General features: G+C 44.2%; 1 protein-coding gene across 4 annotated transcripts in view; it reads right to left on the bottom strand.

Annotated features, from left to right (window-relative positions):
- LOC139370278 (myosin-11-like) overlaps positions 1-19688 on the bottom strand; it is a 39457-nt gene that overhangs the window by 5601 nt on the left and 14168 nt on the right. For 2 of the 4 annotated variants that reach the window (XM_071109664.1, XM_071109662.1), the window contains exons 5-35: positions 15440-15539; positions 15226-15249; positions 12534-12626; positions 12236-12299; positions 11488-11586; positions 10917-11060; positions 10213-10308; positions 9891-10009; positions 9523-9675; positions 9137-9310; positions 8734-8907; positions 8498-8612; positions 8066-8259; positions 7308-7429; positions 7016-7085; positions 6655-6815; positions 6242-6350; positions 5985-6116; positions 5544-5750; positions 5232-5369; positions 4803-4926; positions 4327-4498; positions 3800-4012; positions 3424-3568; positions 2907-3113; positions 2542-2646; positions 2175-2327; positions 1597-1845; positions 1063-1275; positions 655-867; positions 296-457 (exon numbers count right to left, since the gene is read on the bottom strand). In XM_071109664.1, coding sequence (XP_070965765.1) covers positions 296-457; positions 655-867; positions 1063-1275; positions 1597-1845; positions 2175-2327; positions 2542-2646; positions 2907-3113; positions 3424-3568; positions 3800-4012; positions 4327-4498; positions 4803-4926; positions 5232-5369; positions 5544-5750; positions 5985-6116; positions 6242-6350; positions 6655-6815; positions 7016-7085; positions 7308-7429; positions 8066-8259; positions 8498-8612; positions 8734-8907; positions 9137-9310; positions 9523-9675; positions 9891-10009; positions 10213-10308; positions 10917-11060; positions 11488-11586; positions 12236-12299; positions 12534-12626; positions 15226-15249; positions 15440-15539 — 4444 coding nt within the window. The remainder of the gene's footprint in view (positions 1-295; positions 458-654; positions 868-1062; positions 1276-1596; positions 1846-2174; positions 2328-2541; positions 2647-2906; positions 3114-3423; positions 3569-3799; positions 4013-4326; positions 4499-4802; positions 4927-5231; positions 5370-5543; positions 5751-5984; positions 6117-6241; positions 6351-6654; positions 6816-7015; positions 7086-7307; positions 7430-8065; positions 8260-8497; positions 8613-8733; positions 8908-9136; positions 9311-9522; positions 9676-9890; positions 10010-10212; positions 10309-10916; positions 11061-11487; positions 11587-12235; positions 12300-12533; positions 12627-15225; positions 15250-15439; positions 15540-19688) is intronic. The other 2 variants (XM_071109665.1, XM_071109663.1) reach the window with 1 other exon arrangement.

Here is a 19688-nt window from a genome sequence, read left to right on the forward strand (position 1 = left end):
GGTATTTGTCCTTTCAGCTGTCTAACCAATTGGGTGAATAAACTTGGTCGGAGCGTTTCATAGTTGTCCATTAATTTTACTCTGTTTATTTAGAACCTAACAGGTGTTATGTCAAAGCCATAGCCAAACTTCACACTAGCTGGATTCATTTTACACCATGAATGTCAGTTACATAAGGCTACATAAGGCATGCTACATATGACTAAATAAGGAATAGGCTGTCATACTGCTACATAAACACAACAGTATCACTGTAAGGTAATGTGTTACAGTATCGTTGTTCGCTCCAACTCACCTGGATCTTGCGCAGCTGTTTGATGGCCTCATCGCGTCCCTTGTTGGACATCTCAATCTGTCCCTCCAGGTCCTTCATGTCTCCCTCCAGCTTCTTCTTGGCTGCTGCCGCCGTGGCTCTCTGCTTCCTCTCGTCCTCTAGCTCCGTCTCCAACTCACGCACCTGGGGAGCACACATACAGAAAGCAATGGTTGAGCACAAGCTCAATTCAGCAACATTTGTTGCTGTGTATGTATGTGTCAGTATTGTGTAGCTCAAGAGTGGCTTGAACACCCTGGAGAGTTAATCCCATGAACCTACTACTCTTCTGTGTAACAAAATGGTGGCTTTTCCTCTTTAGTTTTTCCTTCTTTTCCTACCTGCTTTATGAGCTGTCTCTTCTTCTCCTCTCCCATCTCGTCACGTCCCACCAGGTCCCTGTCGAACTGGGCCTTCAGGGCCTGCATGTTGACCTCCAGACGCAGCTTGGCGTCCTCTGCAGCCTGCAGCTCGTCCTCCAGCTCCTCCAGCTGGGTCTTCATCTCCTCCACCTGGGCCTCCAGCCCACGCTTCCCCTTCTCCAACTCATGGACCTACGGATGGGATGGAGGGGTGGGTAGGTGAGAAAAGGTTGTGGACATGCCTGTCACCTATTGGTGGTTTAAGAATATTGCCATTAAAAAAAACCTAGTTCTGGATTCAAAATCAGGCTCAATCTAGGACTAGGCTTGATCGGTATCTGGGAATCTGGCCCATAGATTCCAGAGAAGTTGGTTGTCCACACTCACACTCTTGCCCACGTCGTCCTTAGAGCTGACCAGGTCTTCCATCTCAGTCCTCAGGGACTTGTTGGCTCTCTCCAGCTCCTCCCTGCTCTCCTGGGCCTCCTCCAGAGCACGGGCCAGAGACAGGGCCTTGGTCTCCTTCTCCCTGGCCTCTGCCTCAGCACGGTCCCTCTCATCAGCGTACTTACTGGAGATGGTCTTCTCCTCGGCCAACATCTGGAAGAAAGAGTGAAGTGGAGAAGATAAGTCATCTGAACTTTCAAGTCCACATAAATTTGAAATCACTTACACGGCAGAGAAAGTAGTTAAAGAGAAGTCTTTTTTTGTTGTTGCAGGATTTAAGTAAATGTTTTCTCCTTATTTACATTCTCCTACACCCTGTTTATCTTTAACATAACATGCATCACAATTGCCCTTTGATTAGTGTCAGCATTTGGATATGTCTGTTGTACCAGCAGGCAAAACCGGTTGGTATTGTGTCATTTCCATCCCTATAATGTTATGTCGACCAGTTTTGTAGTTGGTTGGTTGACTGACCTGGTCGAACTTCTTCTGCTTCTTCTCCAGGTTGGAGACGATGGTCCTCTGGTTGTCCAGGTCCATGAGGATGTCCTCTAGCTCCTGCTGCAGACGGTTCTTGGTCTTCTCCAGCTTGTCGTAGGCAGAGGCCTTCTCCTCGAACTGGGTGTTGGACGCTTCCAGGTCTCTCTGAAGACGCTTCTTGCTCTCCTCCAGGAGCTCATTGTTGCCGGCCATTTCTTCAAGCTTCTTCTTGGAGTCTGACAGCTGATGATACAAGGAAAATAGTGTAAACAAGTGTATGAATGTACTTTCTTCATGTTTTCATTATTTGTTCATTTAACTGTTATTTTACCAGGTTAGTTGACTGAGAACACCTTCATTTCCAGCGAGTCTTCATTTTAAGTCGATGCTGTATTTGACTGTCCCAATACAGTAACTCCGAATTACCACTACAATCTCTTGTTTTGGGAACATAACGCACAGGAAATGTCCACTTGAAATGGTAACAAGATGGATCTCTTCACATGCAGCATCCATCTCAATGAGGTTTTACCGTTTGACTCCTGTCTCTGACCCTGTGTGTGAACTCTGACCTGTATGTTGAGGGTGGACACGTGTCTCTCCACGTTCCTCTTGGCCTCAACCTCCTCCTCCAGCTGTTCCTGCAGACTGTTGCGGTCGTCCTCCATCTGACGCAGCTTCGTGGAGAACTGCAGCTTCTGACGGGTCTCCTCAGCCAGCAGCTCCTGAGGAGGGCAGAGACAAAATCAAAGTTCAGTATCAAATGCCAACCAATGAGCAATAAGTGCTACATACAGGATATCATAAACCAGTATTGAACCACACAGAGCAGTTATGGTGAGTCATTTTGGTAATTTCTCACTTAAAATATACTTACAACGAAATGTTAGCTTGCATGAATATGCAGTACAGAATAAACAGGATGTATTGTGTGTGTACTTGTGTGTCTTGGACTTGGGCACTGAGGGTGGAGACATCTTTGCTCAGCTTGATGTTCTTCCCCTCAGCTTCATTCAGGAGGTTGGTGACACTCTCTAGTTCAATCTGTGTAGAGAAAGAGATGGGATATTAGTCAGTATCTCATCTAGCTAGTGAATCTTGTCTTCTATTTCTAATGGACTATTTAATCCAGTCATCTATTGCATTGTGCGTCATTCTACATAACGAATATCATTCTACAAAGAATAGGGTCCCTGTGTGAGGCTATGGGTGTTCCAGCAGGTCCACATTTTTTATGAATTATGGCCATATGGGCTCTGTGTGATGACGTCAGCATTGTGCGACCCCTCATCGTCGTCACTCACAGTGATCTTGGAGCAGCGCTCTCCCAGCTCGCCCTTCTGCTTCTCGCTGTCGGTGAAGCGCGCCTGCAGCTCGTTCAGCTGACCTTCGACCTTCCTCTTCTTGTTCTCCACGTCCTGTTTGGCCGTGGTCAGGGAGCGCACCTCCACCGTCAGCTCCGACGTCTCCTTCTCCAGGGCCTGCTTGGCCTTGTCCAGGTTCGACTTCACCTGGGGGACACAGAGAGGAAGGGGATTCAACCAGTCAATGGAAATACTGTATAATGTAGGTAGGCCCACACAGCATCTAATACATATGGATTTTTCCATATCTTGAAACCAGAGTGCTTATACACAGAGCTTCCATAATAGAAAGGTAAAATGTATCCTGTTCTGTGGAAGATGGATTCATGCACACATTAAGTTTTCATATGCTTCAGAATGTAGTCTGTTAGAGTCACGTCAAATCTGGCCAGTGAGATGATGCTATACAATCAGATACAGAACTATGGGCACTTGTAGTGTAGCTACATTTCCTTACCCGTTTGGACTGTTCCAGCTGCTCTGTGAGCTCCTCTACAGCCTGGGTGTGTTTCTGTCTCATCTCCTGCACCTGGGCCTCGTGGGTCCGACCTTCATCATCCATGGCCTTCTTCAACAGGTTCACCTCCTGTTCTCTCTTCGCCCTGCAGAGATGAGAGGATGGATGTTGGTGAAAGAATGAATGGATGGATAGATGAATTGCATGAGTGATTGAATAGACCAAGTATTACCCTAAACTGTATGAATATACAGACAAATGACCAAAATGGCTACGTTCCAATGTCCATACTAGCATTCACACAAAGAATATATTGCTTCATACTAAGTGGTATGCCGGTATTGGAACAGAGCCACTGCCTAGTATTTGTACTCACCGAAGCTCCTGCTGGGTAGCGGTGCTGTCAAGTGTATCCTCCAGCTCAGACTTGAGGGCCTCCAGCTCCTCTCCCAGGTCCCTCCTGGCCTTCTCAGTCTTGTTCCTGGCCTGGCGCTCTGAGTCCAGGTCCTCCTGAAGGTCTGAGATGTGGCCCTCCAGCTCCCGGATCTTCTTTAGGGCATTGTTCTTCTGGGCCATCTCGTCCTCTAGCCTAGGGGAAAAAGGTGAACATTGATGAAAATTGAGGAACATTGTTTATACATTGTTAATACGTTGTTTGTGGATGATTTCAAGATAAAACTTATCACTAATAAAAGGCATATTCTGAGCTGATGCTAATATCAATAGATGGCACTGTTACATTTGGTGCTGTGTTTTAGAGGTCATATACAAGTGTAATGTGGACTTTATCATAGTATCATGTGAGGATCTATAAAACAACTGAAGGGGGCTCAAAAGGAAAGAATAATGAAAAGTGACAAAATTACTAAAAATAAATAGCAACATCCAGTGTTTGTTGCCCACCTGGCTAGAGCAGCCTGTAGCTCCTCCTCCTTCTTAGCCAGCTGGGCTTTGAGCTCAGCGATCTGGGCCAGCAGGTCAGCTATCTGCTCCTGGAGGTCGTTAGATTCCGCCTCCAGCTTACGCTTTGCTTTGTCCAGCTCCTGCCGACCCTTCTCCTCCTTCTTCAGACGGACTAGAGGACAAAAGATAAAGAAATATATGGAAGGTTACTCTATGGATGAAGATGTGTGTAGTGGCTGAATAGCTTCAATACGTTCTTCCGACAAACTTAAGGACAACACAGATTGGTTACGATATAGGATGCTCCTTTATGGATAGGGCTAGTTTTTCCTGGTCAGGTCACATGTCAGGAAAACCCCCAAAGCCACTATTTGTAAGGACAAAGATGTGCATTGTTGCTTGATAACTGAATAGGTGTGGTATCCATTGAGAGTGGTTTATTTGATGTCTGGATGGGGTAAAAGATTGATACGAACCCTCAAGTTCAGAGATCATCGACTCGTGTTTGTTCTTGAGCTTGGTCAGGTTTTTGGACTTCTCTTCCTCCTCTGCCAGGTTGGAGCTGAAATCTGCTAGCCTCTCCTCCATTAGTTTCCTCTCCTAAAACAGGGTACACATGGCAAACAAACCGGTAAACACACAGTGTAAATCCTAAACGTCATACCCCAGCTTTCATCAAATGTCGATTGAGTGGACAAATGGAAAACAGGATTAACTGTCATTATCAAATTTTCATTGGACTCATGGGCCTAGAGACTGCTTATTTTATGATGCTTGAGACATCAATATGGTAATTGACACATTAGTCTCTCTTGATAGACGAAAACACTCAAATGTTCCTTTAATGGCCCATAGCCTTGACAATATGTCTCACATGACGCCTGAGACATGGTACTATAACTGACCTTTAACAGTTTGGTGTTGTGGTCCTCCATCACTAAGACATCGTCCTCTAACTTCTTGATCTTGCCTTCACATGCTACCTTCTCCAGCTGCAGCTTCTGGCGGGCATCCTCCTCCTCCTCCAGATGCTCCTCCAGGTCCTAAAAACAAACCAAAAAGAACTGAACTGCCAGACTTAGGATTCAAACCAGCAACCCTCTAACCTACCGCCATGACTTAACATGACTGGCACAAGCCTAAGCAGCACACACCCGAACTCCAAAATACAAAGTCAAGGTGAAAGACACAGAAGGAAAGAAAAAGGTCAAACAAACCTGCATCTGTTGCTGCATCTTTTTCTTGTCCACCTGCAGGGCCTGAGCGCGGTCTTCCTCCTCTTCCAACCTGGCCTCCATTTCATGGAGGATCTCCTCCAGCTCCTGCTTTTTAGCGGCCAGACGCACCCTCATCTCCTCCGCCTCTGCATACAGCTCGGTCTCAGCCTGCAGCTGCTCCTGCAGTGCGTTCCTCTCCTCCATAATCTGGATAGAAGAGGAGCCAGAGAAAAAGCAAAGAGCTTAATAGAAAGAAAAGTGTAGGGGGCCCAACACACAACCCTGTGGTACACCAAACTTTTGAGTTAATGTATTTATTTCATAACACTTCTTATGTAAATGCCAATACTTTTTTTGAGGCAATGAAAGTGGTGAAAAGGGTTACAATAGTAATTTCATTCAAACAAATATCTGTTCCTGGTGAATGAACCCTATACATACTGTTGTGTGTTTCAGGGTGATCTCCTTCAGCTCTGATTCGTACTTCACTGCAGACTCCTTGGCCTTCTGCAGCTCCTCGTCCTTCAGGCCCATCTCCTCCTCCTGGCGGGTCACTTGCAACAGAGGCTTGACCTGCAGGTCAGAACGACGTGACTTGGTCAACACTGCATCCGCCACCAAAGTCTAAATCTGATGTCCATGGTAGGACAGACATCAATTAATGGAGTCAGTTGAATAGTTCATGTTGTTGAAACTACCTTGGTGAAGAGTCTCCACCACTGCCAGTTTCTGAGTTTGAGGTAGGCAGCACAGTTCCTCTGAATCACCTTCATGGCCATCAGTTGCTGCTGTCTCTTAGCAAAGGCCCTGTTAGAACACAGGAGCGGAACCAACATTGACCACTGTAATGTAGCATTTATTTGCTCATAAAAGCCGTTTTCACTGATTCAGTTTCAATTGTGGACTGTGCTAATAACAGCATACATAGTGGAACCTTCGGAACCAGAATCAGAAAAAGTCTGTCCTGGAAACGTTATATTGCGACGTACCCTGAACTTTCCTTAACATTTAGGGGACGTTCCCAGGACAAAATGTTAGCTGGGTAGAATTGATATATAGACAGAGGGCTTTATTGTATTAAAGCAGTGTCAACACTGAGGCCATTGCTCACTTTCTGGCCAGGAAACCTCTAGCCTGGGACTGGAAGGCGATAATGACCACCGTAATCTTCAGATCTCTCTCCTCCTCGAGCTGGGCCAACACGCCGGTACGGAAGAAAATCTTACTCTGACCAATCCGGTACAAGTTGGGGTCAAGATCCAGGTGCTTAATCTACAGAACCAGGAAATGGGACAGAAAAGGAATGTGAGAAAAGGGGAATTAAGCTTGGTATGTGGCAGAGTTGGTACCAGTTGGTTTCTATCTTGGTACTTGGTGTCTTGGTAGAATTCCAGAGAAGAGAATATGTTTTTATAGACTTGATATGATACATTTCCTGATGCTAAGGTTTGGAAATGGCTCCACTTTCTTACCATGAGACCACAAGCCTGTTTGCCATCCATGAATCCCTTGGGGATAGCACTAGCCGCCAGGATCTCGTAACTGTAGAGTGAAAATATTGAGACAGAGACAAACGTCTGATGATTTAAGAGAAATGTTTACCACAGGCTGTGTTTGATACATGCCAATGTTGAATGAACTGTATAGTAGGCAATAGTATAGCCTGGTTAAACCAGACTGAACGGTGAAACCATGGTGAGTGACAGTGTCCAGGCTGGTTTAACCAGGCTAAGGCAACAGATTCTTCCATTCCAGTCTACTCACCGCTGACGGAACTCCTGGAAGAGGATTCGGTTGGGGAATCCTTGCCGGCAAATACGGATGCCCTCCAACACACCGTTGCACTTCAGCTGATCCAAGACCAGATGGGCGTCCAGTTTCCCCGCCTGAGGACAACGGGTCACGATATAGGATCAATGAATATGATTACATTTGCTTTACATATTGCATACAAAACATCATCAATTTGTTACAAATACCCAAGCATAGCAAACACTAAAGTAAGGGCGAGATTATTTACGGCTCCTTACCTTACGAATAGAAATAAGTACATAAAGTTATTCTTTAGATTTGTTCTAAAAAGTTTAAAGGTTGAAAGTGAAAAAGTAGAAAAAGCAGTTGAAGAAAATACTTAACACTCCTTCATAACTGGGGGAGAAACACTTTATTCCATTCAAATGTCCTAAATTGCCTTTCAGGCAAACAGGGCATCTTGCCGCTAATCTAATATGGTATTTTTTCCCATTTTATAGAGGGAGTTGCTTGCACCTCTCCTCAGCATCAACAAACTACAGCTCAAAAGGAATGCCCCTACAAGGGGAACAATAGTGGTGGACTGAGGTAGGCTTGAATTGAATCAAATTGAATTCAAATTGAATCAAGTGGATTTCTTCACTCCACTTAGACACTGGCAACAGGGTGAAGGGAACCGCCCTCGACTTGCAGCCTAATAGACCTTTGTTCACAGCTGAACATTCTATTGAATGGCCACATTGTGAGTAATGTCTATTCCTAGTGCCTACCCTCTTCTCGTGGTTAGGGATGATACATCTGACGAAGTTGGGCTGGGTGTTGTGTAGCGTGGTCATGAGCTTGGCCAGGGACTCCTTGTAGAGCTGACCCACGGTCCGGAACATGCCCTTCTTGGTCTTGGAGCCGCTGGGCATGGAGCTGTCGGACATCTTGGCCATGGTCTCCAGGCCCACCACGCGGTCCGCTGAGTCACATTCATGACAGAGAGGGGGGTTTGTTTTAGGATTTGGGTTAGGTTAGGACACTGGCAGCCTGTATGCCAAACATGACACCAGTTGGCTAATAGTTCTGGTTTCCACGCTCAGGAGGCAATATTTTCAATCAGAGCTAGTCACACAAAATGAAAGGGTATATGTATCCGTCTTGATACTCCATCTCGATGCTAAAAAGGCAACTGCTAACTGGAGTCCAGGGGAACTTACCATCTTTCCAGAGCTCCTGGATAAACGTGTTGGACGAGCCGTTAAGCAGTGCTATGACGTTGTCGTTGAGCGGGTCCATGTTCTTTGTCAACCAATTATCAGCATTGTAGTCCACCTACAGGCAAAGCACCACACATTTACTGTATTTGTATGTGATCCCTGTGAGGATTGAACCCACAACCTTGTCCCTCTTACCCGCTTACTGAGCCGCACACCACCACAAAGATGATAGATACCTTTCCAGCGTAGTGGTGCACAGAGAACACGGTCTTGCTCTTCAGCTGTTTGGGTTTGCTGAACTTGATGTGGCTGGCCTGGGTGTTCATGAGTTTCTCCACGAAGGAGACATCTGTGGCTTTGGGGAACCAGCACTCCTCATCCAGCAGTGCCAGAATACCAGGAGGATTGTTCTGTGGAGAAACAGAATCCAAATAAATATTTTCCTGGTTTCTTAATATATCTAGGTAAGGGTTTCAGGACATAGATTAAGCCTAGCACTGAACTAAAAAGCTCTTTCAATGTAGAATCTACCCTGACAATGCTATTTAGTCACAGATTAGGCTTAATCTGTATCTATTTAATGTCTTGAATGCATACATTTTACACCTAAAGACTGTGAAAAACAGTCTTCCCACTCACCGGCCTCTCAATGAGCTCAATGCAGGGCTGCAGGTCCAGGCCGAAGTCGATGAAGCTCCACTCGATGCCCTCCCTCTGGTACTCCTCCTGCTCCAGGACGAACATGGTGTGGTTGAACAGCTGCTGCAGCTTCTCGTTTGTGTAGTTGATGCACAGCTGCTCAAAGGAGTTATCCTGCAAGAGAAAGGAGAAGAATTTTAGTTTTCACCAAAGACAGTTTGGTGTGCCGCAGGGTTGTGTGCTAGGCCCCCAAGTCTTTTCCTTCATCTTAATACAACTTAATAGCTCAACTTTGACATATAGCATGTAGCCCAAGTCTTATCCAAGATATTGTACATACAACCCTATTAATCCTTCCATGCAATCATTTGAATCCCCTCACTCACCTCAAAGATCTCAAAGCCAGCGATGTCGAGGATGCCCAAGAAGGATGCTCCCTGGCGTTTGGTCTTGTCCAGAGCCTTGTTGACCCTAGCTAGCAGCCAGCGGAACAGACGCTCGTACATAGCCTTGGCCAAGGCCTCGATGGCAAAGTCAGCCTGGAGGAAACAGAATAAAATATAGATAACTGAAAACGAAACAATTTAAAACAGTCTCAAATTCAGCCCAGCAGTATGGCCTATTCCTGGACCAAAAAGCACTTTTAGTGGAGATTCTCATTTGAATATGTTTTTTAGTCCAGGAGATAAAATCTGAGTCTGGGAAACAGGCGAGCAGGACTGTCTGAATTTCAGCCTGCCAAAGCAACATGTACCTGCTCTTTGGTCTGTGCTTTCTGTACCACCTCTCTGCCCACTTTGATGCGAGGCGTGAGAATGGCTCTGGTGAAGTCTACCACGTTGATGCCCTGGAGATGGCACACCTTCTGAGCCGCTGGAGAGGTAAGAAACAAAAGACCCATTTCAGAAAGAAAGTAGATGTGATATTGTCCTACACATTATAACATACAGCATGTACTACATTTAATATAAGTGGCATAATACATAGCACAACATATAACATGTACTATACAATGTCATATAACATAATATATACACAACTTGTGCACTATCTGCCATCTCATGTCCTCATCTAACCTGTGTTGTCAGGCATGGTGGCCTGCTCCTGGTTCCTCTCCTTCTTGAACTCTATGTTTCCCAACTGCAGCACCGTGGAGCACACCTTCAGGATACCTAGAGGACACAGGCAGCAGAGAGTACAGGTCAATTACAGGTCAGCCTAGCTAGTCAATCACCATTAGCTATCTAAGATCTTCACACCTAGTTTACTGTGTAATGTATTTGACGTGCTGATGTAGGGCCACCGGGTTATCCTGACCATGTGATCTTGAAGAAACCCTAGACCCAAGTCATAGCCTGGTTATTCCTGAAAGTTATATAATATAACATTATAGTGGAACTGCCCTAGTAATGAAGAGTTTGTTGTGATTGAATAGAATGGCCCTGGACTGTAGCCTACCTATCCCCTCATCCTCAGTGAGGCCCATGCTATGCATGGTCTCATGCAGGACTTGTTAAGGTGATTGAATAGAACCCTGGACTGTAGCCTACCGATCCCCTCATCCTCAGTGAGGCCCATGCTATGCATGGTCTCATGCAGGACTTGTTAAGGTTATTGAATAATTGATTGATGTACCAATTCATTTTTTTGTTGATTCAATTAATGAACTACTTATCCTCTTGTTCTCGGTGAGGCCCATGATGTTCATGAACATACGCAGGACTTTTTGTGGTGATTTGTTGGTTTGATAAATGGATTCATTTATTGATTGATACAGTACCGGTCCGCTCTTCCTCAGTGATACCCATGATGTTCATGGCCTCCATGGTCTCCTCGTACATCTCATCGTCCTGCTGGCCCGAGATCGAGACATGGCCCGCAATCAGGAAACGGTAGGCGCTGAAGTTCTCCAGCAGAAGCTCCTCTGGAATGACAATGATTCAGTGTGTTCAATTTTGACAGTTCTAGAAATTCTAGCTCTAAGTTCAATCACGTACAGGAGCGCATCTGGGACAACAACGGTTGAGGGTTTTCATTGATGAAGTGGAGAGTTCTAGAAATTCGAGCTCTATAGTATCAAGAAATGATAATATTTGATTGTGTACAGAATGATTCTGCTTCTGGGGTCAATGGGATGAAAAGTAGGACTTCCACAACTGCCCGTCCTGCACTACAAATTAAATATCCTACTCTCCTCCACCATGACAATAATCAGGTTGATCAGGAAACCTGATCTAAATCCAAAATGGCACCCTATTCCCTACAGTGAACTACTTTTGACCAGAGCCCTATGGACCCTGGTCAAATGTATTGCACTACCTAGGGAATAGGGAACACAACCCAGATCTTACCGCGTAGCTTGTCCTTGACCCCAGCCACCATGTAGTAGAAGATGTGGAAGGCTCTCTCAGTCTTGGCCTGTCTGATACAACGAGACTTCTCCAGCAGGTCTGAGAACAGCTGTTAAGGATATACATTCTAATGCTCTGGATGGAGTTTCAAGTTTATGCCTGAGAGGAAAACAGCCTAAAGAAACACATTTACAAACAAGCTTGTCTACTTTGTCATCTTACAGTGAACATACACGGTGAACTATACACAGAATATACATTATATGACACTGGAGCTTCATTATCTCAATTTCTGACGTTCTTGGCAACCTGTATGTGATAACATGGACGGTTCAGCACCCTGTACCTACAGTATGTAGGAACCTTTACAAACAGGGCTCTGCGCCAAAACATCTTTAAACAACATGACCCAAATACATCATTCCAACCTAAACATTTCTCATCATTCCATTCCATGGGAACTTAAGCGTTATTGGATGGAGGGCACTTTTTAGACTGTCAGTGTGCAGATACCAACGACCTCCCCCAGTGTTTACCGTCGGTCACAGAAGAACCTATGACACTTCTAACAGGAATGTGTCAACAGTCCAATACCGCAGGTTTGGGTCTGGGTTCATGTTTACTGTTCAAACACAGGAGTCACAGGAGCTTTTGTAGCCGTTTTCCCAGGGTAGTGAACACAAAGAACAGCTTTTCTTAACCTGGATCCCCCCGTTTAGAGTTACAGTGTGTAACACTGTCAGGATACAGGTTTCAATGTTGGCTCCGACGATGTAGCCAGTCACATCAAAGTTGATGCGGATGAATTTACCCTAAAGGGAACAGGCACACCAGGATTACAGTAGGTCATGTGTTACACAACGAGGTACCGTATACATCCAATCAGATGACTGTTAAATAACACAAAAAGATATGGGTCATTGTGCAAATTACACAAATCAAGAGCTTGAATTAATTAATTGATGAATGTAAAAGTGGACACTACTCGGTGACCCGCCTCAAATACTTTAGGCCTACGCGTCTGCGTCTGCGAAAGGTGAACTCACAAATCGTGAAGAGTTGTCATTTTTGATGGTCTTGGCGTTCCCGAAGGCCTCGAGGATGGGGTTAGCCTGCAGAAGCTGCTTTTCCAGCTCCCCCTGGACAAAACAACGTAACAACAAACATTAAACTAAATCTGTGACATTATTCATTTATAAATAGAATAGTCAAATAAAAGGCTGGGACAGCGCAGCACAAGCCCTATGAAAGTCAATTGAAAAAAATAACATTTTCTAAAGATAGAACAGAAAGAAATATATCCTAAAAAAACAAAACCCAGTTGTTTTCAGTTTGGACTCCTATATCATCATCTCTACACTGTGCATATCTACACCGTGACTGGGCCTAATAGCATTATAACTGAGCGGACAGCACCTACAACTCCAGAACATCTAATCCCCTATTAGTCTCTATGCACTGAGGACACGTGTCCCACCAACATGACTTATTTCACTACCAATCTGCCTCAAACTGAGACAACCAGGGCCTGATTGTTCAAATGAGGCCCAGTAGAGTGTTTGCTGGCTGGGCCAGGGGAAGGATGTGAAGAGGGAGTGGCTGGAGGTGGTAGATTCAGAGTGTTGCCGGTCTGGAGAGGGGCCAGAGCAGAGGGTGGCGATGGGAGTGTGCGGTAGTAGGTAGGCAGTGGGTCTGTTCCAGGTCCGCAGAGATGACAGGATTGTTATTTCTATAGAAAAGGTGCTTCCTAGAAATAAAATATTTTGCACATCTCTAGGCTTTGTACAGATCTGATAATATGCAGTTTGATCAAAGGGCCTGTGTTAGCTTACTGGTTGGGTCAGAGGCAAGCATACCTCTGTCAAACACACACACACACACACACACACACGGAAATGTGCACAAACACACACATACTTAACAATGCTCCTCTGGCTTAGGTGGGAGTGGGGAACAGTGGATGGTTTAACCTCTCCCATCTTGACTAGCCGAGAATGATAGCTTGTTAGCTTGTTGTGGTCCTTACACCTGTTTTAATGGGTGTTTTTAGACTGGAGAGTTGAAACCAGGACACTTTTGTGCAAAACCACAGGGCAAATGAATGTAAATTAGGTAAATTATTTAACTTGGAGTTCACAGGTGTCTGTCACATGCCTTTCAGATCTAGATCTATGAGAAAACTATTTGATGATAACACATCAGCCAAATTTCTTATTGACAAATTCCCAGTAAGATAAAAAATAAATCTCACCCAAGTTAATAGATTTTAAAACAGAACAAGTTACTGCTACTTGAGTGAAGAGAGTAGCAACCAGATACTTTACATTTCAGCAGGGAAAAGGCCCTGCTCGCTTCAGACAGCCACAGAGAAAGAGAAAAGAGACAGAAAAACAAAGGGAAAGAAACAGCGGGGGGAAATGACAGACGACAGGAAGGATCAGTCATTAATAGGCTGTTGAAATGGAGAGATAAAGGAGGAAGGAGGGAGGAGAAGAGAGCGACACATCCTAGTTCTAAAGCAGACGTATTAAGTCCACTGCTGGTGGTAGGCTTCTAAAAAATGAATTACATTCTAATCTCCACACTAGCATACTACTTAGTATGAAGCAATGGATTGGCCATGCATTCTAAGTACCCACTGGGCACAGACGTCAATTCAACGTCTATTCCACATTGGTTCAATGTAATTTAATTGAAATGACGTGGAAACAGCGTTGATTCAACCAGTGTGTGCCCAGTGGGTAGTAGAGAAGGCTGGACAATGAAATTATGATTGGGCTTCACTGCATCTCCTGAAGGTCTTGAGGGGTAATGGCAAAGAAAAACACATTTTGACCCTTGACCTGGAAGTTAATCCCTTCATTGCTATACAATGATGACTATTCTGACAGTAGAGAGCTGCCCGAAAATGCAATTCAAAAAAAATTAAAAAATCAGGGACGAAGAGAGACCTGGCTGTTGTGATGAAAAGGTCAAAAGTCAGAGATCACAAGGTCACGTGTAGGTCACATGGTGTCTGAAAAACTCCACACTGGTGCAAATCATCAAAAGTGGTAGAACAACTACTGTGTAACGCTACGGAGGAGCAAGACGCCGCCACAACGTCCACAGGACAAAATGGCGGGTGGTGTATGTTAGCATTAGGGGATGAGGTAGGGGGGTTCGGTGACAGGATATGAGGTCATTTGATAAACAGGAAAAGGTAGATGGACATGCTCACACTGTGCTCTGTTGATCTGTGACGATCTGTGGTGGTGGTTAACCGTTTCAATGCCGGGCTCCAACCCCAGGCAGTGAAAGTGTTTTTGGAAAACCATGGACGACATAACAACCAATCTCAGGTGGAATATAAAGTAAATCATCTGACATATTATCTACCATTTTGTATTTGGATGAGAGGGCTGCATGTTAATAAAAAAAAAATGACTATCATGCAGTTTTTAGTTGTGATGTCCATAACTGGTAATATCAGGAAGTTATGAGCACACTGTTATACAATGGGGATATGGGATGATATTGCTCATGTTATAGTACATTTTAGATGTATTATTTTGAGCTCAACAACAAAGGAGATGGGGAACTTGATAGGAGGGGGATCTTGTTTGAAATATATTTTGTTACTACAAAAAGAAAAACCTGTCAGTGAGCCACTCTCGCATGCAATCCTTCTTTCTAGGAGAAAACACGCATACACCACCACACGCAAAACACACTTGGGTCATTCCCTTTTTTACTCACGTGGACAAATGCTCCTGGCTGTGTCTATTTGGAGGAAATTGCAGTACAGAATTATCATTCAACGGGGCAGTTTCCTCACACATTGGCCAAGTCTCCCTTAGAGCATGGAAACCGGCTTGGGGAGGTCCCCACTTTTGACACACAATAGCCACTTGTCATAGACAGCACAATGGCAAAAACGATACAAAAAAAACATTGTTTGCAGTATACTTACAGCACTGGTGTCCTTTTTGCCTTTGTGAGAAGAGGCCACTAGAGCCAGATACTGAATGACCTTCTTGGTGTTCTCCGTCTTACCCGCACCAGACTCCCCACTGGAGAGCAGGAGAGATGGGTTAGAGAGAGAGAGAGAGAGAGAGAGAGAGAGAGAGAGAAACAGAGAGAGGGTGGGGGGGGGGAGGGAGAGAGTGAAAGAAAGAGTTTGAGATAGAAAAACAGAGGGTGAGCGAGAGAGAGAAAACAGAACTGACAGGTTGTTCACGGTTGAATAACTCACTTTAATTAAACCGTGAACCACGTGAGTGACTGAGTGAAATAACAACATCAACTCCCAAGCACAATGTTATTGTCATTGTCCAAAGTAATGTAATGCCATCCAACCTCTTCCTGTGTGCCTCTAACAAACAATTAGCCCTACCCTACTGCTTTATACCATGATGAAAGGAAACTAAAGGGTCAGACTGACCCACTACCAGACCAGGGGGTCCAAGGAAAGGTCTGATAACCTGAAAAGACCCATGTACACGGAAGGCAGATCCAGGTAAAACATAATCCCTATTCCAGTGTATTTGAGGCTTAAGGAAGACAAAGGCAGGGTACAAATGTATGACATATCCTACAGCTCTAAACCAGAAGGCCAAGGGTGGGTATTGGACATATTTAACAGAGGTCGGAAACTACAGAAAGATGAGGGAGAGTAGTTTATTGGCCTTTGATCTCTAGATGCTGGAGACGCCAACCGCAATGCTGCTGTCTGAATGATCCCAGCCTAGCGTCCAGCTGGCTCCAACAACTCCATAAAAGGAGAGGTGTTTGTAAGACCCACCAGAGGCTGTCTGTCATGGGGCCGACTGGGCCGACAGGAATCTATCCAGTATCCACCATAAAGATGTAAGCTCTTAATTTGACGTATATTGTCATAGCAAAATAATCATTTTAACGTTTAGTCCATAATGTTGCTTGATCAGTGGTTAGGCTATTAGCTGACCAAAAGTAGACTACATGAAAAGTGCAATACTGTTAATATAACCGTGTGTAAGTGCGGGTTTTCAGTGAATTTATGTAATTCACAAAGCTCATCTGCCTTTCCTAAGGTGCAGGAAAATACTAAACAATAAAAGTGTGATCAAATTAAAATCCTATCTGTACCTCATCCACAGGACCTCATCTCACACTATATCCCTCACACTATACAAGGTCGTAACCTGATACTACAGCATATACTGTACATCAGGTCTGATTCACACTACACTCCTACAAAAGACCTACATTCGTGATGAATGTTATCATACATTTCCGTCATAACATTCATACCTCACCGAAATACAACAGACCAAGACTCACATCAGGCCCAACATTAACTGTCATACAAAAACCTAAAATCACACTACACTAACTCAACACTGCATCAACACACACATGACTTACAGCGTCACTCCTTACACCAGGTCTAGAACCACACTACCCAGGCCTCAACACATTGTAAAAACACAGAACTCCATAATCCTTGAAAATATCCTCCGAGACCTATAGGCACTGAGACAGAGACCTCACATTCTGTATATCGAAGTGAGGGGATTCCTCTTCTAACACAGTTTACGGCTTAAACCATCCCAGGGTCAGGGTGGCCACCGTGGATCACTGGTCTGGATGGCTGGTCAGCATCCTGGGCTTTGGCCCTTTTCATTCCAGACCTGGGTTCAAATGCTATTCCAAATCATTTAAAAATACTTTGTCTGTGCTTGATTGAAATTGCCTGGCTTATTGGACATAATCGAATAATTCCAAAACAGTAAACCCCCGCCCATCTGGCACTCCAGGCAGGCTAGAGCAACCGCTCAAAGTATTTGAAAGAGTTTGAACCCAGGTCTGGTTCACTTTTGGAAATGATGCTAGGTCTCTTACCACACTCGAATTATTGTAAAGAGAAAGAGATGACCCCAAATAAATGAGATGGCAAGACCCCAGCAAGGATTTGGTGAGCTATATGGCTTGGTTGTAACTAAGGATTGTGAGGAGAAATTCAGCAATGGAATGGGAAACTGCAGCATGCGTCTGTGTATAACATGTTATTGTCAACATACCACACCCTGACAGCAGTCCATTAGACAAAACATGAACTATGTTCACTTTTATGTGAACTGCATCTTACAAAACTAACCATTTATAAGAGGAGTCTGTCACAAAGCCTACACAATACTGTTAAACAGCACCCTCATATAAATGCTATTACATTGTCATAACAAATGCAATTAAAATCTCTAGACTTCAAAAGATGGTACATTACATTGTTTGCCGCCATACAGATGTGGGATCTTAATTTGAGCCAGTTTGCTACAGCAGGAAAAATACTCCAGCAGCAGCAGCAGCAGGAAATGTGAATTATGTGGAATATAATTCATTGACATTTTTGTAGACGTTGATACAATTTCGTATGGGAAACTCAAGTTTGAAATGTCAGTGTAAATTACAAACTTCAGAACTATTTTTAAACCTGAAACACACTACAACCTTTACATTTCCTGCATTGTGATCCTACACCAGGGTGATCAAATTAAGATCCAACATCTGTATGTTGACTATGTATGCCATGACGTGTGCTATGTCATGTTTATCAATATACAAAGTATACAAAGTAATGCCATCGTCACCAGGTCAAACCCCTGTTTGCTATGGCGACAACACAGTCGGTCCCTGGTTCATATGTTTTTACAATACATGTCATTTCATACACACTCAGGGAGCATGTCATACATGGCATTCCCCGTGGCGTATGTTTCGCCTATATATGGATAGAGAGCATGCTTATACCTAGCTGACCAAACTGATTTTTCCCTACTGATTCCAGGAATCTTTCAACAGGGATTTTGAAAAAACATGGGGGAAACATTAAGAACACTTCTGGAATTTTGAAACTCTATAGCCCCAAACTTCCCTGCTTCCATCCACAACCCTACTAAATTACCGACCTCCCATTCCCCGACTACAACAAACAAACAGGAAAATTAAACCCCAGTTCTCCAAATAAGCCTCCTCTGGTAAATTGTTCAGGCAAAACATCAGGAAGCGAGTCGATTTGATCAGAGAATGCTGCATCCTGGCATCAATCGGTTTAGAATAGAAGGAGCCCGGAGCTCCAGGGCTCTACTTTAGACAGGGACCCTCCCATTTCCTCTACTGGGTACACTGGAGGCCTGACAGGAAAGGTGCTCTGACTTACTGTAGAGTAGGGCTTACTGTAACTAGGCACGAGGTCAAACAACATGCCAAGAGGTGCTGAAGTGTATTGGGTTTTGTTATGTGTCGTAGACCCGACTAGCTAAAACCCCTAGAACTAGGGCCCAAAAATTTTCCTGAATGTGTGGCCTGACAACTCCTAGCCTATATAGTAACTAGAATGAGACAAGCAATTCAATTTCTCTCCCAGAGTCCCAGAGATATTCTCAATAATTGCTCTACAATGAGTAAACAAACAAAATGGAGCCCAAACAAAAACAAATCTGTCTTTATAATCAGGACAGGGCACGCTTCCTGTCTCTCTGAGAGGACAGAGGGGAGGAGAGGAGAAAGGAGAGAAGAAAAGAGAAGAGAAGTGTTCTAACCCTACAACTCCCTGGATAATGGTTCCCACAACATACAGATAGATGTAGGATCTTAATTTGATCACTGTTTTGTTGCTTAGCATTGTCTTGCACAGCAGGAAATTCTAACTTGTAGTGAATGAGTTTTCAAACAGCTTCTAAAGTTTGTAATTTCCACTTAGAAATGTCAGACTTTATTTGCCAAAACAAAAAAAATGTATCAATCCCTACAAAAATGTTTATTATAAGCCACATAATAATTCACATTTCTTGATGCTGCAGGATTATTCTCCAGCTGTAGCAAACTGTCTCAAATTAAAATCATCCATCTGTATGACATGAGCATTTGGTGAATCTTAGCTGAAAATACCCACGGAACTTCCTGTCATCCTTATTGTCAAACCAATCAGACATGGTCACCATAGTTGTCCCCCAAAGTGTTCATTCCCACCAGACAGACCACAGTGTGTTAGGGTAGTGCAGTAGCAGGCTGGAAAAAGGTAATGTTGATGTTAGAGGTATCTCATTTGTTTAACTGTGCCTGTGTCTGAAATTGCTCCCTATTCCTTATGTAGTGCACTACTTTTGACCAGGGCACGTAGGGCCCATAGGGAATAGGATGCCATTTCAGACACAGTGTGTGTTTATGTAACCCATGGGTTA

This window comes from Oncorhynchus clarkii, chromosome 17 (genome assembly GCF_045791955.1).
Source record: "Oncorhynchus clarkii lewisi isolate Uvic-CL-2024 chromosome 17, UVic_Ocla_1.0, whole genome shotgun sequence".
Lineage (NCBI taxonomy): Eukaryota > Metazoa > Chordata > Actinopteri > Salmoniformes > Salmonidae > Oncorhynchus > Oncorhynchus clarkii.